The sequence below is a fragment of the Ictalurus punctatus genome, chromosome 8 (genome assembly GCF_001660625.3).
Source record: "Ictalurus punctatus breed USDA103 chromosome 8, Coco_2.0, whole genome shotgun sequence".
Taxonomy (NCBI): Eukaryota; Metazoa; Chordata; class Actinopteri; order Siluriformes; family Ictaluridae; genus Ictalurus; species Ictalurus punctatus.
The window spans coordinates 16,228,903-16,255,399 of NC_030423.2; the positions used below are offsets into that span (position 1 = coordinate 16,228,903).

General features: G+C 41.2%; 1 protein-coding gene across 3 annotated transcripts in view; it reads right to left on the reverse strand.

The window, feature by feature from the left end:
* The window catches only part of atp8a1 (ATPase phospholipid transporting 8A1), a 157,081-nt gene that overhangs the window by 99,161 nt on the left and 31,423 nt on the right, over positions 1 to 26,497 (reverse strand). The window contains exons 3-11 of one of the 3 annotated variants that reach the window (XM_053682041.1): positions 25,554 to 25,653; positions 19,109 to 19,207; positions 16,318 to 16,363; positions 16,147 to 16,187; positions 12,430 to 12,503; positions 8,448 to 8,517; positions 5,958 to 6,085; positions 5,341 to 5,452; positions 4,071 to 4,236 (exon numbers count right to left, since the gene is read on the reverse strand). In XM_053682041.1, the coding sequence (XP_053538016.1) occupies positions 4,071 to 4,236; positions 5,341 to 5,452; positions 5,958 to 6,085; positions 8,448 to 8,517; positions 12,430 to 12,503; positions 16,147 to 16,187; positions 16,318 to 16,363; positions 19,109 to 19,207; positions 25,554 to 25,653 (836 nt within the window). Of the gene's footprint in view, positions 1 to 4,070; positions 4,237 to 5,340; positions 5,453 to 5,957; positions 6,086 to 8,447; positions 8,518 to 12,429; positions 12,504 to 13,183; positions 13,258 to 16,146; positions 16,188 to 16,317; positions 16,364 to 19,108; positions 19,208 to 25,553; positions 25,654 to 26,497 lie in introns of those variants that run through there. The other 2 variants (XM_053682040.1, XM_053682042.1) reach the window with 2 other exon arrangements.

Below are 26,497 nucleotides of genomic sequence, written 5' to 3' on the forward strand. Positions count from 1 at the left end.
TATCACCAGGTCTCCTGTTGTTTTTCCTGACACAAGAAGTGACTGTAGCAAAAGAAAGTACACGACTCAATCAAATGCATCAATGCCACCGCTCTCTTCTTCTTCTTTTTTTGGTTCAATACGAGACAAAAACTAGCATTCGACCGAGTCTCACTCCTTTAGAGGAATATAATCAATCTCTAGATGGAGGCCTGAATTATGACCTTACTGTTCCCTTGAACAATAGCTTCATGATCTATGATGCCTGCGCTATTGAGCAGACTTCGTGAAGCGATGGCACAAATCTGAAAGGCGACTCTGTCCTCAAGCAGCGCACTCCAAGTGCGGGGAACGGCGTAGGTCATAAAACAAACCAGGATCGAACTGGACATAAACAACCTTTCTTATACAGGCTGGAAGAAACAAAGTGTGATGATCGCGGTGACATGTTAATCAATTTGCAAGAGCCGTGGTCACGGAGTGCAGAGATTCTCTCCGTCCGTAGTGCTGACAAAATATGTATCGGCCATTTCAATTTGGATCATCTTAAACATTCCAATTTGAGCATGACTGCATTAACACGCGTGTTCTGGGGGAATTTCTCCCAGGTCCGTCAGTAGCAGTGAAACAAAACAAAACAAAAAGACAGTGAAGCACAAAGAAGCAGCAGCAGCAGCAGCGAGGGGTAAAGGAGAGCGAGGCATTTAGAAAAGGTCACTGCTTGTCCCTCAGGCATGTCTAGTTTGCAGGAAATCCTGCATCATGACTACTAAAGGTCTTGTGAGTGCTGGCTCACACGTCTGTATTAAAGGACGACAGAGCATGTGAGGCGGCCTGCAATGGAAATGTTTTTACTTAAGATTATTGTCTAGACATCGTTCGGCAAACATATCGGGTCAGGAGACAGTTTAACAACCGTAGCAGTAGGTAAAAACAGTCGGTCTACTTAAAGATATAAAGCCTTGTTCACGCTGCACAGACAGAGACAGACCGGCGGGGGCAATCACCATGCTGGCTGTCGGATTTACAACGTTGGGAAAAACACAAACATCATGCTCACGCTGCCCCAGCAAACTTTCTCTCAACAGACAGGTTTAAAAATGAATGATACTTTTACCACAATAAGAATTTTACAATTACTCGTGTGTCGTTCTTCGCCTGGAAAGACAGAGTGAAACGACAGAGGTTGTGGGTGAAGCCTTGGGTGTCGCGAGTGAGACACAGGGCGCTTACTTTATTTTCTAATAATTTCTGCAGGGAAATGCAGACAGAGGGTGTGTGGAGCTTTAAAATTTTTGCTCGGTTTGCCCCTCAAACAGTTTAAAACCTTCAAGAAAGACCTCTTAAAAGGGATAGTGCGCCCAGAAATGAAAATTCTGTCATCGGTTACTCACCGTCATGTCGTTCCAAAACCCGTAAGACTTTCGTTCATCTTCGGAACACAAATGGAGAGATTTAATGAGATCCGGTAGATTTCTGTCCCTCCGTTTACAGTCCAGTAACCAAAACTTTCAAGCTCCAACAAAAAGTCTTCTAAAATTTTTATGCACACAGAACATTTGTATCACTTCATAAAATTGCGCTTAAACCACTGGAGTCACATGGATTACTTTTACGATGCCTTACGAACTTTTTGGAGCTTGAAAGTTTTGGTTACTGGACTGTAAACGGAAGGACAGAAATCTCCCGGGTTACATTAAAAATCTCTCCATTTGTGTTCCGAAGACGAACGAAAGTCTTACGGGTTTTGGAACGACATGACGGTGAGTAACTGATGACAGAATTTTCATTTCTGGGTGCACCATCCCTTTAAGGTAGGCCATGTGGTAATCTAAGACCTTTATTAGATCATACATTATGCAAAATATTTTTACGCGAATGTAAGTTATAAACATTTGATGCGATTTCACGTCTTAATTCATGAAACGGAATACAGAAAATGTCATCGGGTTAGCGGATGAACCCGATTAAAACCAATCCAAAAAGAGTAGATGATCCTCACCAGGGTTCAAAACAGGATATTTGATCTAAATAACACACCGATGCATGATTTATCCTCTTCTTTTTGATTCGTCCAGAAATCTGCCATTTTACCCACAACAACGATTTAGCATGCCTAGCACCTAGCACAAGGGATTGCGTTTCCAGAGGGTTCTCAGGGACACCTGCCTTGCCTCATCGTCAAGGCAACGGTTCGTGCACAGGTCAGATTAGGTCAGAGTTTGTTGGACCACACTGCTCAGACATCATGTTCAGTCGGTGAAAACGAACGGTGACCGACGGCGACAGGGTTAACACGCCGATCTGACAAAACCTGACAAACGTGTCTTCTGGCGTTGGTCTGCGTCTGTCTGTGAAGCGTGAACCAGGCTTAAAACCTCGCCAGTTAGGTGTGAATTCCTCGCAATTTGATCACATTTTTGGGATAATAAAGTGGGATTCAGTTTGTGATCAGACAGCACCTGTCAAAATGTCTGATACTCCTAAGAGAAGAGAAGAGGAGAGCAGAGCACGTGTTGTATACACCCTGTACGCATGACGGCGGACAAAGTTTGAAAATGTTTAAATGGCCTAATAAAGGAATTGAGCCAACAGAACAGACCTGACTGAAATTAGTGCAGATGAGAGAGATAATCAAAAGGTGTTGAGATGGAAATTTGAATAACTTCTCTTAACTCATTATTTATCTGCTTTGTTAATTCTTTACACCTCAAATCGCAGACCGCGCTCCTCACAGTGTAGTCTGTTAACTGTTCCACAAACCCGCTTAAAATCTACGGGTGACGGGGGTTTTTCTGTCTCTGCTCCTTCCTCTGGAACTCTCTTCCTCTCGAACTTAGGGAAGCTCAGACCTTTGGCATTTTTAAAGCTCAACTTAAGACTTACATATTTAAACTTGCACTTGACTGATGATGTCTACTTTTATTTGTATTATTATTATTAACGTTTGTAATTTTTTATATTTTTTCTGTGTACTGCTTATTTTGGGTACAGCGCTTTGAGAAGTTGCTTTTAAAGGCGTTCTATAAAATAAAGTTTATTATTATTATTATTAATCATAATACTGATAATCAAAATGATAGTCAGCATTCGCTAGCGTAAACGTATAATTTGGCAGCAATGTTTGTCCCCCCCCATAAGTTGTCTTATAAATGCCGAGTAAGACGGGGTGCCTCGCTTTAAAATTCTACTTTAAATGCAATTTGAACGTTTGAGATGTGTACAAAAGGAAAACTTGTTTCAGTTCGGGAGAACTGAAAGATTTCAGAACTACATAAAAGTAGAAATTGTCCTTGAAGTTTGACCTCAAGTGTTTTTCCCAGGCCACCACACATTCTGAATATCCGAATAAACGAAGAAGGAGGGGACCGTCGAAGAAAGTGAGCAGGTGCTTTAAGCCAGGTACTTGCAAAGAGCTTAATGTGTCACCGGAATGGAGCTGGAGAGGGAAACATGGCTGAGATCAGGCACTAGGAAAGTCTATAGAGTCACATATCTGGAGGGGATAAACCTATCAACTGGATCCCTGGTGTGTGCCGTCCTCTGCAATCACCCTCACAAAGTAGGGCAAGCGCATAACGGCCTGGGTTTGCTCAGCAAAGCCTGAGCCTCAGCTAGGGATTAGTAAGGAGGGCTGATTCACGCATGGCCAGGGCTTTTAAATGGTTGTTACCTGGAGCTGTTAAAGAAAAAAAAATGACAACAAACACAGAAAAAACAAAACAAACCAAACAGAATGTTAGAAAGGAAACAGAGAATGAAAAAAAGAAATAACTATTCAGCAGCGTTGTGATACTCAACCATTTCCACATCCCAATCACATGTGTATGCATGTCAACAGTTTTATCTTACAGGGAAATACAAACGTTTTCCCATCTTTTTTTTTTTTTTTTTTTTTTTTTTTTTTTAAACACAAATATTCACTTGCGTAGCAATGCATATTTGTTTATACAGAGCAAACTCAAAGAAAGGCTGACATTAATGCAGGTTAAAATAAAACAACAACAACAACAACAACAACAACAAATGAGTGAGCAGACAGAGACAGGAGGGCGGAACAGAATGAAGAGGACGGTGAGCGGGACGCTTACAGTTGAGGTCCATGTACCAGGCGTCATTGCCGTACTGATACTTCCAGATGGTTTGTCCGATGGAGCAAACCAGAGAGATGGCCAACAAGCAGCCGAACAGCACCAGGATCTGAAAGTTGGTGATGCGCTCGACGTTGGACAGCTTCAGAGGAGGCCGTGTGGAGTTCTGAAAGTAGGTTCAGTGTGATTAGTGACCTGAAGGCATGAAACGAATTCATCGGCTTAACCGGAAAAACGACAACGTTCAAAATCTTAGAGATCTTTAAAAGCGCTTGGTGAAGTCACAAAATCGAGACTAGAACTCATGGCTATGTTTAACAGTGAAAGTAAGCGCATTTCCACATGCACGATGGGACTAAACAGCTGTGTGGCCTGAAAATTTGCTAGGGAGCATAAAGATGTGGAGCAAAGGAAAAATATCACATGGTCTGATCAGTTCAGATTTACCCTATTCCAGAGCGACGGGTGCATGAGGGTAAGAAGGGAAGCACGTGAAGCGATGCACCCATCATGCATAGCACCTATTGTACAAGCCTCTGGAGGAAGTGTTATGATCTGGGGTTGCTTCAAATTGGTCAGTTCTAGGCTCAGCAACGTTATGCGGCAATAGAATGAACTCAGCCGAGTACCTGAATGCACTGAATGAACAGGTTATCCAGTCAATGGATTTTTTTTCTTCCCTGACGGCACAGGCATATTCCAGGACGACAACGCTGAGATTCATCAGGTTCAAAATGTGAAAGACTGGTTCAGGGAGCACGAGGGATCCTGACCGTAACCCCATTGACCGTGTTTGGGATGCGTTGGAGAAGACTTTACAGAGCGGTTCGACTCTCCCGTCCTCAAGATCTCGGCCAGAAACTAATGCAATGCTGTGATAAATGTGTGCTGTGATCAAAGCTAGAGGTGGTGCAAAGAAATTTTAGCATGTGTGACAACTTTTCTTTTTTGGCCAGGCAGTGTATGTGAAATGTAGGTATGTTCAGCTTTCAAGAAGAGAACATATTAAACCTCTGAAGCTTTCCACTGTGCAGAGCATGAGGAGTAATAAAGCATTCTCACTGCAAGCACACAGACCGACACAGCAGGGTGTTGAACTCCATCATACATCAGCATCTGCAGTCATCAGCCTCGACCGCCTCTGCGACAGACCGATGCTGTGCCGATTTCGGCAAACTCATCAGGTGTTTAAACGCTCCTTCGGGAAAATCCTCTGTTGAGAACCGTGCTTAACCCAAATGCGTTTGAAGATGAGATGAGAAGGGCTCACCTGCATGAGCTTCGTGTCGTGTCCTGTGTAGACCACAATGCCGTGGACCCACTGTGTGTTTCTGAGCTGCGCTCCTCTCAGGAGGATCTGATCTGGACCCAGTGGCACTGTGCTGGATTAAGAAATACAGAGTTGAAGTAACGCTTCAGCAGGATGACAGGATGTCACCAGCACTGACACTATAGCATTAAAATGGGTTGGGGTGTCTAAATTTAACACTAATACGGAAAGAAACCAAGCTTACCACACAACTATGCGACAAAAAATGGATTATTATGTAATCTATTCACAATGTCTTCAAAAAAAACAACAACAAAAAAAAAACCCATGCTGTGGTACCACTACTGTACCGAGATCATTTTAGTTATGAATATATAACTAGCTTTAACAATAATAAAACGATTTGCTTTTAGCACAGTGATCGTCTTCAGGCACTCATCCAGAACACAATGTCTTGACATGCAGAGGACATTTCCATCATTAATATTTCAGCTACTTCTCTAATAAATCTGACTATGCTTGATCAATATTTCAAGTGCACGTAATACACTACATGAATACTGTTCCCTGACCCGAACCCCTTCTACACTCGAGCTGTGTCCCCATGTCCCACTCACCTGTGACCATCCAGACGGATGTTGCCTACAAACTCGTACAGGTGTCTGTTGGGGCTCTCGCATTCCATACGGCCGGACAGGCGCATCAGACTGTCGATGTCCTTTATCTCAGAGGTGACCTGAAGGCCCTGGAAACGATTCAATAGTAATGTGATGCAACACCACAAGAAGATCCTCTATAGATCAATTCATGTTCACAACGTGAAAGGTCAAAGATGACGAGAGTTTGCACCGTCATGCTGAGACATACATGCACTGTCAAATTTATTCCGAATGCCTGTTCACTGCTCGATTATCCAAATCAGTCAATCACGCCGCATCAAAACAACACAGAAAACCATGCCGATAAACTGAACAGGCTACACAGATACTAGTCCAGGCTCTTGTTATCTCTAAACTGGACTACTGCAACTCACTGCTTTCGGGCCTCCCAGCCAGCTCCATCAAACCCCTTCAGATGATTCAGAATGCTGCAGCGCGCCTCGTCTTCAACCAGCCCAGGAGAACCCGTGTCACACCCCTCTTCATCTCCCTCCACTGGCTTCCTGTAGCCGCCCGCATCAAATTCAAGGCCTTGATGCTCACCTACAAGACCTTGTCTGGAACAGCACCCCCCTACCTCAACTCTCTCCCGAAGGCTTACGTTCCCTCACGCAATCTGCGATCGATCAGCGACCGACGTTTAGTAGTTCCCACTCAGCGTGGCGCAAGTTCCCTTTCAAGAACCTTCACGCTAACTGTTCCTCAGTGGTGGAACGAACTTCCAATCTCAATCCGGACCGCAGAATCTCTCACCATCTTCAAAAAACAGCTAAAGCCCCACCTCTTCCGTGAACACCTAACCAACTCATAAAAAAAATTCAAAAATAAAAAATTTTCACTTACACCTCTACTCTGCGCACTTTGCTTCTTCTGGAACTCAATTAACAGATCTTGTATGATAGCACTACTTGTATTATTCTCTGCTTGATATATCGCTCTGCTGGTATTTTTTCATTTGTAAGTCGTTTTGGATAAAAGCGTCTGCTAAGTGAATAAATGTAATGTATTGTATAAAGGTCTTCAGTTAATGCACACAGTAAACATGATCATAGTGACTTGGTTGTTGGTGCCAGAAGGGCTGTAACTGCTGATCTCACACAGAACCGTCTCTAGAGCTTACACAAAATGGTGCGAAAAACAAAAAACAGCCAGCAAGTGGCAGTTCTGCACATAGCAATACCTTGCTCATGAAAGACATCAGAAGAGAATGTCCAGACTGCTTCATGCTATCAGGAAGGGTATAGTAACTCAAATAACCACTCTTTACAACCGCGCTGAGCAGAAAAGCATCTCAGAAAGCAAAACACGTGAAAGGTGTGAACATAAAATAGCAAAAGTTGGAAAATTGCTTTGGTATAAGAGGAATAACAGTGACCACATCGGGTTCCACTGTTTTCAGCCAAGATCAGAAATCTACATCAGACTACAGCTTGCACAGAGTCACCAGAACTGGACAGATGGAGATCAGAAAAACATCACCCAACGTTTTGTTGTTGTTGCATTTCTCACCATTCGGTGTGACCTCTAGAGACTGTTATTTGTGAAAATTTGTTCCCAGGAAATCATCAGTTTCTAAAATATTTAAACCAGCCCATCTGGCACCAATAACCATGCCACAGTCAGTCACTGAGATTACACTTTCCCCCCCATTCTGTGGTTTGACGTAAACGTTAACTGAAGCTCTTCGACTATATCGGCATGATTCGATCATCATATGATTCGCTGATAATAATTACGCGAATGAGCAGGTGGCACAGGTGTTCCTAATAAAACGGCTGGTGAGTGTATATTTAAGCTGTTATTGCATCAAAGACATAAAAAAAAATGGAAAATACACTTTAAAAGTGGATTATAAAGAAAACAGATGTCCTAATTAGAAGCTCTTATAGATAAACAAATAGCACTTTACTATACACTAATAAAATATTTCAAATAAAATATGTATAATTTGCATTATCCAAGCCAGGGGTGTCCAATCTTATCTGGAAAGGGCCAGTGTGGGTGCAGGTTTTAATTCCAACCAAGCAGATACCACACCCAAGTCTATTGCCTTGTATCATTGTTAGACTGAATGACATTTCAATAATTTTCACTCACGAAAAATCATGTATTGTATTATATTGCATTACATTATATATGCATTTTATAAATATATATATATACATATATATACATATACACATATATATATATATATATATATATATATATATATATATATATATATATATATATATATATATATATATATACATACATACATACATACATACTATATATATATATATATATATATATATATATATATATATATATATATATATATATATATATATATACACACACACACACACACACACACATACATACATATACATATATTATATATATATATATATATATATATATATATATATATATATATATAAAAAAGGCAAAAATACTCACTTGTCTGATTTTAAGATTTGTTTCTCCATCCAGGTTTGAGGTTTCTATATAGCACATCGCTTGAGGTTCGCTAAAACATAGTAAATGGTGTAATTAAAAAGGAAATTTCACATTCGCATTACAGACAACTTTTTATAACGAATGATCAGACTATAGACACTGTAAACAATATCTTTAAAAGTAATAACATCCAAATCACAGAGATGTTACACACTGAAAGTCTGGACACTTCTATGATTTATCAGGTTACAATGTGGGCTGGTGAAACAGCTAAATGCAAGACTAACAACCAAAGACGTCAGGTCCACAACATACAGTAATCGTCTGGTTTTTAATCCACAAAGAATTGAACATTTCTGCAGATACAAACAAAAAAAACCCTGTCTAATTCTGTTCACTTCTACGTATCTATAAATCCCTCACAAAATGCATCATGTTGACGTCTTTGTTTATTAGGAAAGTCTTGTATTGAGCTGTTGTCTAGAGTTTAGTTACACGATCATGCAACAAAGGAGAATGCAGCACAGCGAAACAGCACACAGATGGAACGTTAACACTGAATGCGAGAAGTGTAATGCCTAAAACACAAAAGTGCAAAAAATGTTTCAAATCGTGTGTTAAATAAAATATCATAGCCAAAGAACCTGAACCTCTCAGCGCACGCGTTACGCTTGTAAAGGTATAAATATCCAATTCTGTCTTTCAGCTGCACAACGACAACGTCCAAAACGGTCTCACTTCTAACTAAATGCATCAACGGCGTATCAAAAGTACATCCTCTACACTGTCTGTGATGTGTTCCAGTCTTTTCTATTCTATTCAATTCTTCAACAGATCACAGATACAGTGTACCACTGAGGTCATAAGTTTACATACCCCTTGCAGAATCTCCAAAATGTTAATAATAATAATAAAAAATAATTATAGGGATCTTAAAAATTGCATTTAGTTGTTTATTTAGTCCTGCCCTGAATAACCTATTTCGCATAACATGTTTATATATAGTCCATATAATAACTGAATTTACACAAATGAACCAGTTCAAAATTTACATACGCTTGATTCTTAATACTGTGTGTTGAATGATCAGCGACTGTGTTTATGTTTTGCGATAGTTGAGAGTCATGAGTCCCTTGTTTGTCCTGAGCAGTTAAACTGCCCACTGTTCTTCAGAAAAATCCTCCAGGTCCTGCACATTCTTTACTTTTCCAGCATCTTTTGCATATTTGACTCCTTTCCAACAGTGACTATATGGTGTTGAGATCCATCTTTTCACACAGTATGAGGGATTCCTACACAACTATTACAAAAGGTCCAGGGGGGTGTAAACTTTTGAACAGGATGTTCAATGTAAATTGATATTATTTTGTCTTCTGGGAAACATGTAAATATCGTATGTAGCTTCTGAAGGGCAGTACTATATGGAAAAGGAAAAAAAAAAAAAACTTCAAACAAAATTTTTAAACATTTACACCAATCATCCTGTTCAAAAATTTAGTACTAAGAATCAAGCGGATGTAAACTTTTGAACTGGTTAATTTGTGTAAATTCAGTTATTATTGTGTCTTGTGGACTATATGTAAACATCTGTTGTGTGAAATAGCTTATTCAGGGCAGGACTAAATAAACAACATGCAAATTATCATCATCCCTCTTTAAAAAAATAAATAATAACATTTTGCTGATTCTACAAGGGGTATGTAAACGTTCGGTCATACCCCCAAGGGGTAGTTCCATTCCAGACCACTAGAAGGCCCCCATACAGAACAACTTCTGTTGTCTCCCTCATTTCCTGTGTAACCATACCCATGGCTGCGTCCAAAATCGTCTACTGTGACGGTGCATCCTGCATCCGATGAATTACCTACTGCACAGCCGTTCAAATAGTACGTACTAATCGGTGTGTGTGTGTGTGTGTAGTACGAATACAATCCCGGACATACTACATCCGCCATGTTGGAATTGTCATGTGACCTTCGCCGTCATCATAAACACAAAAATATTACATGGACCACCAGATTAAAGCAACCGCACTAACGGCACATCAGGAAAGTGAACTGAATTAGTAATGGAATGTGGGCGGGGTTATAGGTTGAGGTAAATTCGTTGCCGTTAGCTTGATGGAGATGGCACAAAGATTTCAAACGCTGTGACAACTGTTGTCTTGTTTAAACCTTCAACAAGTTAATAATGTCTTTGGGTATTGTTAAACAAGCCCTGTTTATCCAAGGTTTAATATTTAGTATATGGTCTCTCGCCATTTTTTTCTGAGCTTGTCCGCACCAGTCCCGTTGCATTATGCGACTTTTGCCTCGCGTAGTGGCAATCGGTTGCATACTGAAAACTCTCGCTGGGAGCAGTACACCGTCCGGGGACTTCTCGTCTACTGAGAATTCGGACATACTACCCCTCTGACGTACTGCTTTTCACCTACTGCGTAGTAAGGCCGGACGCGGCCCAAGTGTTTGTTATCTTCCCTGCTTGATAAGTGCTCCATTTAACTTCCCTGGTCTTTCCTCCTCAGTTGTTGAAGCATTACATCAATTCAGGTCATGTTTGCGTGTTCTCGTTTTTATTACATTTGTTATCGTTTGTTTACATTTAGTATTTTATAGTTTTGTTTTTATGAGTTCTAGTTGCCCCGGTTCCCTAATGTTTCCTGTTCCTTTAGTCCGTTTCCCTGTGTACTGTCGGCAATAAAGAAGTTCCGCATGTGCACATCCGCATTGTGTTAATTGAGCAACATGACAGCATGCAGCCATGCACCGACTCGGTGTACACGCTACTTACAGCCATTCCACAGACTTTCCTCAAAGCGTTTCACTAAAGCGCACTTCACATATAACACACGCAAATACAGTACATATTACAAACAGGGATGCATCCGTACTGATACCTATTATCAGGTACCAGTCTGATACCAAGCTCGTGTAATCATACTAGTACAGACGACGCCAATCTAGATGTACATCACGATGGATTAAGACAATCAAAGTGAAGCAGACTGCAGTTAACAAGTGAAACTTCTTAATGCACCTTATTTAAGACTACTAAATAAATTTCGCAGCCTAAGTGTTAAAACTTGCACACTGATGCTCAACATGGCCACTACGAAACACAAACACGGCTAAATAAAATGTTCTCTGATGTCCCTGATTTTTTTTTTCTACTTATTACCAAGTAGTTTACACATTTTACTATCTGTATCAGTATTTATATCAGTGACTATGTTTACACGCACATCACATTCCGCTTAAGGTCTATATTCGGGTTGCAGCCATATTCCGAACACGATGTTTACATGCGTCAGGCATCGGAATATTCCTGTATAAATGGTTGCTGTAATTATGCCCGAGTTGTCCTTCCTGAATACCTAGCCTATATCCAGGCATCTATTAGCACCCATGATTCCTTGCAGACCAAGCATGTATCTCCTTTCAGTGGATTTTCAGAATAAAGGTGTTTACATGCAACAAATTTCCACTTAAAACAGGTATATTCCAGCGGTGGGAATCAGAATATTGTCTTAATCTGAATCGGCCAATCGGATTGCGGCGTTTACACAACTCGATACTAATTTGAATATTATCCAAATTCCGATTAATATCAGAATATTGATGTGCATGTAAACGGAGTTGGTGAGTACCAAAAAATATATATACTCTTATTCACAATGGTATCGATGCATCCCTAATTACAATCGTTTTTTTCTTCCCCATAGAAGTCTGAGTTTATGCTTGTAATATGACTTGAAGTTAAACCTGCTAATATCAGATCAGTGTTACTATAATTAGCTTTGACAGCCAAGCCAGACAATCACGGAAAGCTCAAGGCCAAAAGAGAGAGGGAAAAAAAAAAGAAACAAAAAAAAAAAAAAAGCAAAAGTCAAACCAGCAGCATCCCTGCACCTGTGCACTGCTCAACCAGCCCCCCCCTCCCCCAAACCCCTGCAGTGCTCATGCAGCCCGTCACTGTTCCTGACCTGGACGACAGAATGATGAGGTCAGCTGGGAGGTGATCTCCGTTGAAGGCTCGCACTACCTCCCCTACTGCCACCTTAAATTACCCAGCAGTCCCAGCAGGGTAGGGTGGAAGTGGAGGTGGTGGTGATGGTAATGAACAAAGATTGAGGGGAAAGAGTGCACAGAACCAAACAAGGGGAAGAGAGAGAGAGAGACACAAACAGACACATGTTTAATTTGTACAGAGGAAGGAGACACGACGTCTAGCTCCGGTTTTCGTTCTCAAAAGCCATCTCAAAAAAAAAATAATAATAATTTTTTTAAATGCCAAACCAATAAATAACATAGTGGGGTAAAGCTTTTATACAGCTAGTGAACGAAACAAAATAAATCAGGGACGGCCCATAAATCCGCCTTATGCTAGCACGAATGAGGACTCTGTCCAGATTTAGAGCAGGTTGAGGAATGGATTTTGAGAATGAAAAGGAAAAAATATGTTAAGCAGACACGTCCTGAGAGTGTTACTCAGTGGCAGAACACCTTGTGAAGGAAGTGAGGCTTTGAGCAGTGTGGTCAGGATGCCTTCTCCTCACCAACCAACTGCAAACTGAGGAATGGTCATTTAATACTTGGGTATTCTAACCATCGCCTTTATACTGTATGCTACTGTGTAGAATGTGCCTCACTTCCTTTTGCAGGGTGTTTGAACATGATGGGGGTGTGATGAATGGGAAACGTCTCTGCTTATACCAGCAGTAATGTGCACGTGTCTACCTGGAGGACAGCAGTATAGTGTCTGCAGGGACGTAATCTTTGCCATTTACTTTAACTATATCCCCCACCACTACCTGTAAGAAACACACTAGTTATTCATAAACAGTGTTACATCGAATCTCCAGGTGTCTGATGGGCGGAGGAAAAAAAAAAAGTTTTTTAAATTCAGGATTCCTGACGTTTAGCAAGAAACATATTTCTTTGTCTGAGTATACATTTCTAATCATTTCATTTAACACAGCTGGAGGGGGGGGAAGCTACTTCTTAGCAGGTTATGAATCAAACAGACAGCTAGTTTTATATGCCCGCTGTGATATGGGGGGAAAACAAAAGACCACAGCATTAGTCATCTTTCACAATTCATGGGGTTATATCCTGGGAAAGTGTCATTAGAGGCACAGAGAAGAATATTTACACCACAGATTGAAAGGTTTGCTCGCTAAACATATTAGTCTACTCGTAAAGAAACGCTCGTGTTTTTTCATCCAGTCTCCATCTACGACATTTCTGCACGCTCCCCTGTACTGAGAAAAGAAAACCTGGAAACTGTGTTTAAGCTTTGAGGCAACACTTGTTAAATCCTGTGAAGAAACAACACATCGCTGTTAAATTCTCAATTCTGACTGTTCAGACAATGTTGGTTCATTTTCTAAACACAGCAGTTCTGACAATAGGGTCAGATTCCAAGCAAATCCCATGTGTATATTAATGCCCTCGTTATCATTTCTGTAGTAAAAACTTGCACGGGGATTTTATGGTGGACACTCCACTTACAGTGGAGATCATAAGTTTACATACCCCTTGCAGAATCTGCAAAAAAACCCCAACATGAAAATTGCAGTTTGTTGTGTATTTAGTACTGTCCTGAAGAAGCTTATTCATATAACAGATGTTTACATATAGTCCACAAAACACAATAATAACTGAATTTACACAAATGAACCAGTTCAAAAGTTTACATCCTGTACACTTGATTATTAATACTGTGTGTCGTTTCCTGGATGATCAGCGACTGTGTTTATGTTTTGCGATAGTTGAGAGTCATGAATCCTTTGTTTGTCCTGAGCAGTTAAACTGCCCACTGTTCTTCAGAAAAATCCTCCAGGTCCTGCACATTCTTTACTTTTCCAGCATCTTCTGCATATTTGACCCCTTTCCAACAGTGACTATATGATGTTGGAAAGGAGTCAAATATGCAGAATAAGCTGGAAAAGCAAAGAATGTGCAGGACCTGGAGGATTTTTCTGAAGAACAGTGAGCAGTTTAACTGCTCAGGACAAACAAGGGACTCATGAAAACTATCACAAAACATAAACACAGACACTGATCATCCATGTAACGACACACAGTACTAAGAATCAAGCGTATGTAAACTTTTGAACTGGTTCATTTGTGTAAATTCAGTTATTATTGTGTCTTGTGGACTGTATGTAAACATCTGTTGTGTGAAATAGCTTATTCAGGGCAGGACTAAATAAAAATAAAAAAAAAAGTAAAACTATTTTACGATCCCTTTTTAAAATTTATTTTTTTTTTTGCAGATTCTGCAAGGCGTATGTCAACGTATGACCTCAACTGTAAATTGATTTAAAAACCTCGTGTAATTGTTGATGTTTATTTAGCATTTTTGGAAGGAGGCTCCGGTGTCGGAAATAAAACCGTCGTGAACCCTACTGAATGTGACAAAGTGGTGACACGGGAGACTCCTTCCATAATGTTACGTAAACATCTACCAGCACGAATCTTCTCCACATCAACAATTATGATTTATTCCAATTATTTTATGAATCCTGAAAAAAATTTTAAGTTTATATGGACCTTCTGCCATTCAAGTCCCTGTGAACGAGCTGAAACGACAATGTGCTAGAACTAGCGCATTAATACAAACCTATTTAAATGTTGCGGCTGGAACTACTGTCAGAGCTGCTGTTATATGAAAGGAATCAGATTTGAGAATTCAGCAACACTGTGGTAACTATACTGATAAAACTGATCAGTACGACGGGGCATTCTTTAATGAAGATTCAATGGTAATCGTTGGAAAACTGTTACATGCTGTGGTACGAGACGAATAACACGTTTCAGGAAATCTGTGATTGGAAAATAATCTCACGGCGCATCGTACCACCATGATGTTGGTTATTTTCCTATAAACGGCAGGTCTGCTCAGGTTTTATTCCTTATACACGTACTGTACGATGCAAATTCAAAGCGATAATGCTTACGCTCTGTGGTGCTAGAATGTGACAGGCATGAGAGAATGCTTAACTTCAAAACACCGCTAGATAAAGTGAAACCAAGGCAATTTCGTGTTTACTCTGCGCCAAGTTTGTAACCAATAACCGCAAATTATTGCCTCAGGAAATACTAGTCCCATCTCTGAAAAAAAGGGGATTGTATAAACTTGAAATAATGCATAGTGACAGCTATATATTTAAGAAATGCCCTTATGCATGCACTGAGTAAACAGGTTTGTGTTTGGTTGGTGCAGGGAAACATGTAGAAATGACTGTCCATGGGGACTGCCCATAAACTCCAAAAGAAGCAGGTTAAAAACGGAGCATCTCTTGAACGTGTATAGCCGAGCGGTTAACATTAGAGCGCTGCACTGGTAGGATCGCTAGCACCTGAGCGGTCTGGTCTGTCTTCCCTTTTTAAACCTGGTTTACGTTCAAAACATTAATTATATCTCTCTTTACGGATGCACACTAAACATGCCTTCGCAGATATCTCACAGTCTCTATGGTAACCACATACACATACATACAGTGGCCTCGTTAGAGTCCTGTGACCTGTGTGAAGACAGAAAGAACAGACAGAGAAAGAAGAAAATCCTTCCACGTCATCCTTATATTGCTCCCTCTCTCACGCCGTCTCTCTTATTTCCTCTCTCTGGATTTACATGAATACTGTACAGTATCTTTGCTTATTTATGATGGACACCGATTGCTGAGATGCAGTACCTTCTCCCAGTGAACAATCTCCCAGGCTCCATTTCTCAGCACTGAGGATGAAATACAAATAAAGCGAGACAGAGAGAGAGAGAAATAAAAAGAATTAGCGTAATTTTATTCCAACACCATAATATGAAAGTCAGAAAACCCAGAGAAGTTCATATACGCAGTGCTCAGTACCTTGTGTCTCTTTCTTGTTCACGACGCTGTCGGCTTTGTGGCGTTTCTGTAAATGAGGGGGGAAAGAAAAGTTTATACATGCTGTGTATGCCATAATGAGCTGCACTGAGGTATGGAGGGACAGGTTGTATAAAAAGGAATGAGAGAAGGTCATTGGAGATGCCTTGTACAGTGTTATATGCTTGACTTTCGGATTAGCCTGTGGCTTCCAACTGCCATCCAACCATCCATCCATCCATCCATCCGGTTTGTGCAATACAGTAATTTCATCTAACACTGTCTTACAGTAATGCTGGCTCAGATTGCTACAAAATGACCATGGAACTTCTTTTGAAATGAATGAAATTCAGGTGACGTGACTGAGAGTGAATGTGATGAAGCAGAGTTTATTACACACTATGGACCTTATAGCCGTGTAGGGCGTTCTGGATTAGGGAGAAACTGAAGCTGTGAGGACAGAGGGATAGAGGAGATTCAAGCAGCATTTCTGCTCCCTCTCATTCCACTTTCAGAGCTTTCTAATTACCACAGGTTGCCATGGGAGCATCTCTTTCATCATCTCTCTCTCTCTCTCGCTCTCTGTCTGTCCCCATCTCTCTCTCTCTCTCTCTGTGTCTGTCCCCATCTCCATCTCTCTCTCTCTCTCTCTCTCTGTCTGTCTGTCTGTCCCCATCTCCCTCTCTCTCTCTCTCTCTGTGTGTCTGTCCCCAACTCTCTCTCTCTCTCTCTCTCTCTCTCTCTCTCTCTCTCTCTCTCTCTCTCTCTGTGTCTGTCCCCATCTCCCTCTCTCTCTCTCCGTCTGTCCCCATCTCTCTCTCTCTGTCTGTCCCATCTCTCTCTCTCTCTCTCTCTGTCTGTCCCCATCTCTCTCTCTCTCTCTCTCTGTCTGTCCCCATCTCTCTCTCTCTCTCTCTCTCTCTCTCTCTCTCTCTCTCTCTGTCTGTCCCCATCTCTCTCTCTCTCTCTCTGTCCCCATCTCTCTCTCTCTCTCTCTGTCCCCATCTCTCTCTCTCTCTCTCTCTCTCTCTCTCTCTGTCTGTCCCCATCTCTCTCTCTCTCCCTCTCCCCATATCTCTCTCTCTCTCGCTCTCTGTCTGTCCCCATCTCTCTCTCGGTGTGTCCCCATCTCTCTCCCTGTCTCACTCTCGGTCCCCATATCCATCTATCTCTCTCTGTCTGTTTGTCTGTCTCTCTCGGTCCCCATCTCTCTCTGTGTGTCCCAATCTGTCTCTCTGTCCCCATCTCTCCCCCCCAATCTCCCTTCCTCCCTCTCTATTCTGGGTTGTATGGAATCATAGCCCCCTGCCTGCTACTGCAGAGCTTAATGAATAGTCTGAATCACTTCTCCACTCACTGCGCAAGGAAAAGTCAAAAGTTAGACCCCCCTCTCACAGCCCATTCATCTTCTTCCAGACACTACTGCAGTGCTGGAAACATTATCTCCCTCCCCTTCTGCTCACTTTCTTCCTTCCTTCCATACCCTCTTTTATTCTCAGCCTTCCTCTCTCTTAGAGAGCATGTATGTACCTTTCTCTGTCTCTCTCACTCTCTCTCCAAGCATGTCTGTCTCTTGGTCTCCCTCTGTCTGTGTCTGACTTGCAGTGTGTGTGTCTCTCTCTCTCTCTCTCTCTCTCTTCAAGGGTGTCTGTCTTTTAGTATCTGCCCGTCTCTAGTTGTCTCTCTCTCCCTCTCTCTCTGAATCCCTGTCCATCTCTCCGTCTGTCTCTCTTTTCTAGGGTGTCCGTCTCTCTGAATATGCATGTCTCTCTCTTGCTCTCTGTGATCTGTCTACCTGTCTCCGACTCTTTCTCCCCGTCTCTCTCTGTCTATCTTTGTCTATCTACTGCAAAAGGGCAATAAAGAGAAAGACCAGTTCACCACTACATTACAATGTTTCATTACAGCATTGTGTGTGTGTGTGTGTGTGTGTGTGTGTGTATATAAAATCGCCCGAGGGTTTGTGAGCCATGTCTTTGTTTGAGAGGCTCAGACAGACACAAATGTGACAGGCCAGATTATGACCAAGCACTCTAGATTCACTTCAATTCTGAAACCTTTTTTTTTATATTTCAGCACATAGAAATATAGGATCTGAAATGAATAACAATGTCCATGTGACATGAACAAAGAGGATATAAATGCACTCGACTGATTATTTCTTTAAGAAACAATGACAGGAGAATAGGAGTGGTATTGTAAGAGTGGTACTTTCCCTAATGCTCATTAAACTGTCCTCACAAACTTCTGCCTATTAGAAGAAACTAAAAAACCCTCTGCTGGTTTGTCTGACCACAGGATTCGGTCTGGAGCGATCATGTAACTGCTTAGATGGATCCATACCAGAGATGTGCTCATCACACGTCACAGTGATGATGTGGATTGTTCAGAGATCCTCAGCTTTCCTCTTGTACCATTTAAGATGAAATATTTCACAACGGGAAGAGAACTGACGGAAAAGGTTCCTGAAACGTGCCTATATCTTACAGCCGACACTTTTCAAGCATGGCTCTCTCTATTGCAATATACTGTCACTGAGAACTTCACTAGGAACACAATACTAATACTGGGTAGGGTTTCAATTTGCTATCAAAACAGCCTCAATTATTTAACTATTTTATTAAAAATATCATGGCATGGATTCCAAAAGAGGTTGGGAACATGCTTTTGAGATTCTGGTCCATGTTGACAGGATTAGCCATCAAAAGCACACCATCATGGTACATAGTACCAAACCAGAATGGTCAAACCAAAATGGCTATTTATTGGTTCTGAAAAGGAGCAGGCTTCTCACCAGATCCTCGATCACCTCCTTCACTGCCGCCACCACTAGGATGAAGAGCAACGGCACCAGCGTGGTCCATCGTCCAGTCGGAGAAACATCCGGAATTTGCTGGAATACACATAAGCATATACGTTAATGTTGCTTGCTCCTGCTCATCCGTCTGGAAAACCAAGGACATCGAATCTGTCAAAGTTCAATTCACACAAAAGCACACCTGAAATCGGTGTGAATTTCTGATGTTCAGCAACTCAGTGGTGAATAAAAGTCTGTGTCCTTCATGATGCTCTCCTCTCCAGCAAGCTAGATGGAAGGACATGTTTCTCCTTGAGCTCTGTGTGTGAACCTTAGCCACACACCCCCGCCGCCACCCCCCAGACCAAGACTCTAACAATTACAAAGTTATTCAACCCTCATTCCAGGTATATTGTCAAAATTGACAGACTTTCAGCTGTTTGCAAAGAACAAAACAAACGAAAGCAATTGAAATAGTTCAACACAACGAATGCTTCAAGTGGTTTCCCCAAATTCAACTGAAATCTTAGATTCCTGAGGAACCCAACGAATGCACCGAATGTTCGGCAACCGAAATTATTCGGCCGAAAATAGCAAAAAATAAGTGAAAAGGCCGAATAAATTTGACCGGACAATGACGTGTTTGATGACGCGCCAAATAGCCTAGCAACCAGAGTGAGATGCTCGAATTTCACGACCTCCACTGCCGGCAGCGCACTCGGAGCGATGAGGTGGCGCGCGCAAGCATGAGCTACGTGCACGAGCGCATGCTCTACAGATGTTGACAACCGTGACATTGTTTACGTTTTGTTTCTGATCCGGAGTATTCTGTCACGTCGCGAAACGTAAGGGAGTAGAGTACGGAAGCAGGTAAGGACGTATTTATTTAAGCTAACATAACATTAACAACGTATCTAACTATACTACATCTACTATAATACTCCGCGAGGTGTACATGGACGCGAGCGGTATATATCCCCAATATAATCAGCCGTATAGAACCGGATAGAACCATTTTTTGCACTCGTCAATGCACTTTTTTGTTGTAGGCTTCAGAGTGTTACCTTCTTTCAGCAGTCAGTTATAGGCCTAACATAGGCTATTCAACGGGGGCTGAAAGATTTGGAGATTAATAAAAAAATATTTTTATTAAGTTATATTGTGCCTTGTTGGTAGCCTATGCCCGCTGGAATGAAAAAAAATGTTCAGTGTTAAATTGTAGTTTTTGTAATTGATTTTTTTGCTTTGAAAAGCAAGACAAAATAGTAAAAAGCACATTTTGACTATTTAATTTATGCAATGGTGAAAAAAATATATGAAAAAAACGCGAAAAAACGTGTTCGGTATTCAGCCTTTGGCCAAGTTTGTCATTGGAAGTGGTGGCTTGGCAGTTAAGGCTCTGGGTTACTGATCAGAAGGTCGGGGGGTCAAGCCCCAGCACTGCCAAGCTGCCACTGCTGGGCTCTTGAGCAAGGCCCTTAACCCTCTCTGCTCCTGGGGCACCGTATCATGGCTGACCCTGCACTCTACCCCAGCTTCCTGACATGCTGTGGTATGCGGAGAAAAGAATTTCACTGTGCATATGTATACGTGATAAATAAAGACTCATTATTCATAATGCACAACGGCCTTCAGTTCAGTAATATTTTTGCGTTTGCATGCTGCAACTACCTTCTTCAAATCCCACCAGAGATTTTCTATGGGGTTCAAGTCAGGTGACTGTGATGGCCCTGTAGAATCTTCCAGGACTTCTTCTGCAACCAAGCCTTGGTGGAATTTGAGGTATGCTTGGGATCATTGTCCTGTTGGAAAGTCCAATGACGCCCAAGCTCCAGCTTCCTCACAGGCGGCATGACGTTTTTCCTAGGATTTCATGATACTTCAATGAATCCATCTTGCCTTCCACATGCTGCAGGTTTCCAGTGCCAGAGGATGCAAAGCAGCCCCAGAGCATCACCGAGCCACCACCATGATTGACTGGGTGCTCTTTCTTCTTCCTCCAGACATACCGCTGATCCATCGTGCCGAAAAGTTCTGTGGCTTATTTATAGGATTTTGAGCCAAATTTTCTTGTGCTTGAACAACTTGGAGTTCAGGCATGGAAACCTTCTGCATTTAGTACACACCTTACTGTGGTCAGTGAAAGTCTTGCTGCAGGTCTTTTGCAGCCACTCAAGTGTTTCTTACAACCTGCCTTCTCAGAAATCTGGTTGCAGCCGTTGAAAGCCGTATAGCTTTATTTTTCTGCCCTTCCAGGTATTTCAAATAGTTTCTACCCCTAGCCAGGTATTTCATGTGTTCCAGCTCAAGCACACCTGGTGCAACTAATGAAGCCCTTGATTAGTTGCATCAGGTGTGCTTGAGACACCCATTTTCTAACCCTCTGTTCAGAGGGTTGAATAATTTGAAACTGGAGAAAGTCATTATAAGTTGCATTTTCAGTTGAATTTGGGGAAACCACTTGAAGCATTCGTTGTGTTGAACTATTTCAATTGCTTTTGTTTGATTTGTTCATTACAAACAGCTGAAAGTCTGTACATTTTCAAAATAAACCTGATTTGCAGTGGTGGTTGAAGAATTTTGATTGCAACTGTAGGGGTGTTCAATATTTGAATGATTCCCGCTCATATTTATGAAGCTCCGCCCCAAGGATCTACTGTGGCCTGCAGACTTTCTATAAAATGACTGACAGGAGGCGCATCCAAACACAAACAAGCATTCCAGACCAGAAATCAGGTTTTCAAACAGGGTTTCTCAGCGAGTTAATACACTTTTCCTTAGAGCACGGCTTAATGGGTGTTTTTTTTTTTGTTTGTTTGTTTTTGGGGTTTTTTAAATCAGGTTCTACAGATCTTCCAGGTTATATGTACAAGTAAGCAATAAAAAATATGAACTACTGCATCTATAAACGCAGCACTACTGTTTTATTGGCGAATCTGAATATACAGATGTTATGTATAATATGCAGGGGTGGACGAATTAGGCCGAATCCAGGACATTAATTTTTATAGTTTACATCAGACAAGTAGGTTCAGTAGGGTAGCATTGATCAGTGGGTTTTTATTTTTAATTATTATTATTATTATTATTATTATTATTATTATTATTATGTTGGTTTGTCCAATTACTTTTGAGCCTGTGAAAATGGAGGGATTCTGCAAAACAATGGCTGTAATTCCTAAACGGTTAATACAATATCATGGATAAACCCCTTGAATTAAAGCTGAAACTCTACACTTCAATCATGTCTTGATTGCTTCATTTGAAGTCCATTGTGGTGGTGTACAGTGGCAAAATTCTGAAAATTGAGCCACTGTCCAAACACTTATGGAGCCGACTGTGTATACACTATATGACCAAAGGTTTGTTTACATTCCAGGTTTAGTTCCCCCTTTCACTGTTATAATCACCTCCACTCTTCAGGGAAGGCTTTCCACTAGAAATTTGTGGGGATTTGAGCTCATTCAGCTACAAGAGCATTAGTGAGGTCAGGCACTGATGTTGGGTGAGGAGGCCTGGCTCGCATGCAGCATTTCAGTTCATCCTGAAGGTGTTCAATGGGGTTTAGATCAAGGCTCTTTGCAGGACACTCGAGTTCTTCCACTCCACCCTTGGCAAACTATGGAGCTAGCTTTGTGCTCAGGTGCACTGTCATACTGGAACAAGTTTGGGCCGCTTAGTTCCAGTGAAGGGAAACGGTAATGCTACAGCATACACAGACATCCCTATACAACAGTGTGCTTCCGACTTTGTGGCAACAGTTTAAGTTAGACCCATATACTGGTGTAACGGTCAGATGTCCACAAACATTTGGCCATATACTGTATACTAAAGTGTATACTACTTTTCTGTTGTCAGTTTCCAGGCAACCAAAACACAGGACTAGGCAGCACACTGGAGTTTTTACTTGCCTGGTTGGCTAGCTAATCAATTTATGATTTGTCCACCCTTGTTGTATATTGTTAACATGTCTATTAGTATAAGGCAATTATATATTTTTAAATGTTTTTATTTTTAAATCATATTGCTTAACCTTCAAGAACTCGGCATATCATTCTCACTGCTGAACATATTAACATCATTTACAACCACGACCAGAGAGCATTAGGGACTGACAGCAGCAGAGTTCATACAGATTCTTCATAAAGAAATTCCAGGACTTTTAAGGACTTTTCAAGCACCATTTTGTTTTTGTTTTCAAGGACTATACAAGAGATGTCCGTCCATCCATCCATCCTTCCATTTTCTGTACCGCTTATCCTACACATTGGTCACAGGACCTGGAGCCTATTGCAGGGGACTCGGGACACGAGGGCACAATCACAAATCACACACACACACACCCCCATTCATACACTACGGACAATTTGGAAATGCCAATCAACCTACAACTCATGTCTTTGGACTTGGTGAGGAAACTGGAGTACAAAGAGGAAATCCCCAAAACAGGGGGAGAACGGGTAAGCTCTGCAAACACACTGCGGAGTTGGGAAGCAAACCGCCAACCCTGCAGGTGTGAGGCAAACACGATAACCACTAAGTCACCGTGCTCCCTACAAGAGAGGTCATTCAAACAATCTTTATTTAAAAAAAAAAAAAAAAAAAAAAAAAAAAAAATCATAATAATAAAATACAATCAAATTTTATATGGCACCTTTTCCAGCCATGCTGGACTGAATTTACATTTCCCAGACATTGCTTCGTCTTCACCATGACATAGGTATTCTCCAGGTGAGTGACAGGAGCACTGTTCCAACAACTTTCAGTGGAAAGTCTGCCTAGTGTCAGCTGTTTACATCCGTTTACTTCTCTCCTAATCTCTGTGCTCACATACTGTATTTTGCATATGTATGTTTCACATATGTTGCAGCGGGGTGTCATATTTTATAGTGAAAGGATGTAAACATCGTATTCATGTTCCATCGAAAAGACAACTTTTTAGCGATTTCGTATTTTTTGATTTGTTGTCATTTAAGCACTTTTTTTTTTTTTTTTTTTTTTTTTTTTTAAGCATTGTGGCTATTTTCAAGGTTTTCCAGTGCTTAAATTTCAAAAAAAGCCCAATTCATCACTTTAAGCACTTCAAGCACCTTGTATGAACCCTGCAGCAGTAATGTATATGAAACGTTGCAGTCGGAACTTCTGATCTATGAAACCAATAAATGGATTCGTTAAATCTAACTGCTCTTTATCCACGTGAGATCTCATTTAAACAACCACAACCATGATGGCTATCATAACACAGTCTCTGTAATATATTATAAACTCTTTTCTGCATAATATAAAGTAATAAAGTGGGTGGAAATACGCAAGCCTAATGCGCCCTGAAGGATGACGAGAACGACTGACAGCACTGATGTCTAATGACAATAAAAGACAGGAAACAGAATCTTACTCTGCATTCTCGACTCTTACGTTAGTGACGGCACGAAAACTGTTCAAAAGGCAGGTTCCCTGTGCACCTTCATCTGAAATTTCAGGTAACTGGGTTTAGCTGCCCTACAATAACACTGTCCGTGTGCTCATCGTGCTCTTTCTCTCGTCAACAGCTCAGCGTCGCTGCACTGACAGCTGGAGAACACAGACACCTACCACTTGTGATCACATTTATCCCCCATCATTCTGATGTTTGATGTGAACATTAACTGAAGCTCTTGACCCATATCTGCATGATTTTATGCATTGTGCTGCTGCCACATGATTAAACAATTGGCTAACTGCATAAATGAGCAGGTGTATAGGTGTTCCTATTAAAGTGGATGGTCAGTGCATAAAGATAAGGGACAAATTAAAGGAAAACTGGTGGCAGTTATGCTGTAGGGGGCATTTATTTATTTTGTTGGTATAGCTTGGGTTAACTTGTCCACTTACAGGAACGAATCCCTGCAAAGCAATACAACATTGTTCTGACTGATCATCTTTATTTTATGAGGAAACAGTTCTATCCTGATAGGAGTGGTCTGTTCCAGGGCTCACGTGATTGCTTTAATGAGAATGAAAATGAGGTCGTCATATTTTAAAGCATATTCTATGGCCTTCAGATCTCACCAAATCTCAACCCAACTGAACACTTATGGGAGATTTTGGAACGAAGTGTTCGTGCTATCCACCATCACCACCACCACCCCTGCTGAAGGAATATCTCTGGGTAGATCATCCATACAGTACAGTTTCAGAGACTTACAGAATCGATTCCAAGGAGCACTGAAGCTGTTCTGACAGCTCATGGTAGCTCAACACCACTTAATGTTAGGTTTGGGTTTTTTTTCTTTTGTCAAATGTGTCCAATTTAATCGGTGGAAAAAATGACCAACAGGAAGTCTGCTGGGTTCCTCCAAAGTTCAGCTAAGCCAGAATTATAGAGTGGATCTGAGGCCTCTTTCCAGAGCAAGTTGAGCCTAAGATAGATGTTTATCAGTGGCACTCGGGTCTGGTGTTTTACCTGCAGCAGGGCGATGAACAGGAAGAAGGAGTTGGCTGCTCTTCTGAATTGTGAGTAGAGGAACCGTGGGAGGAAAGTGAGCACGTTGTACTTCGCCGTGCTGGAGAAGGAAACAGAGTAACCGGTGAGTCAGATTACAGCAGTAGACACTATAATCAAAATTAGCAATAGCAAAATCCTGCTTCTCTACTGAACCCTAACACAGTGGTAGACTAAATGACCAAAATAATATACCATGTATAATATTTACAATAAAAACATTTTTATGATACCCAATATATGTGCCAACATGTTTAGGTTTGCAAAAATATAATAGCGTTGGCCTCCTGGATGCACTCTAATATATAATTTCACCCTATGGTGGGAAAATCGTGAGTTTGAATACTGACAACACCACATCCAGGAGAGACGCAAAATTGCAAAATACTCTCTGTGGGAGGTGGGAGGGATGTTGTTATTCTCTCTCCTGTCAATCTGAGGGACATGTATGTGAGCTCATGTATGTGGAAGAGAGCAGACAGTGTTGTGTTGCCCTCTGACACAGCATGAGCAGCAGTTCTAAAAGATGCAGAGATTGGCTTCATGTGTCTCGAAGAGGGACGTGGCCGAGTTAGCTAGTGGGTGGGAACTGGGTAAAACAAAATATTGTTACTTAAAGGAAAGTCCCACTTACACATAACGCAACTAACAATAAATAGAAGCTGGTAGCCACCAATTATCACCACTCGATGTGCACAGTGTTCATTAATGACCATTCACATTTGGTCACCGTTAGCTGCATTAGTGGAGTCAGTGTCAAATACCCTGACAATACCCATGATGCTCTCAGAAAAGAGTTGTTAATGAAATTTATTATGATATTAATAGTATATTGTCATATAGAAAAACTCATCCAATCCCCACTAATAATCATACCCAATCTGAGCAACAACAACAACAACAAC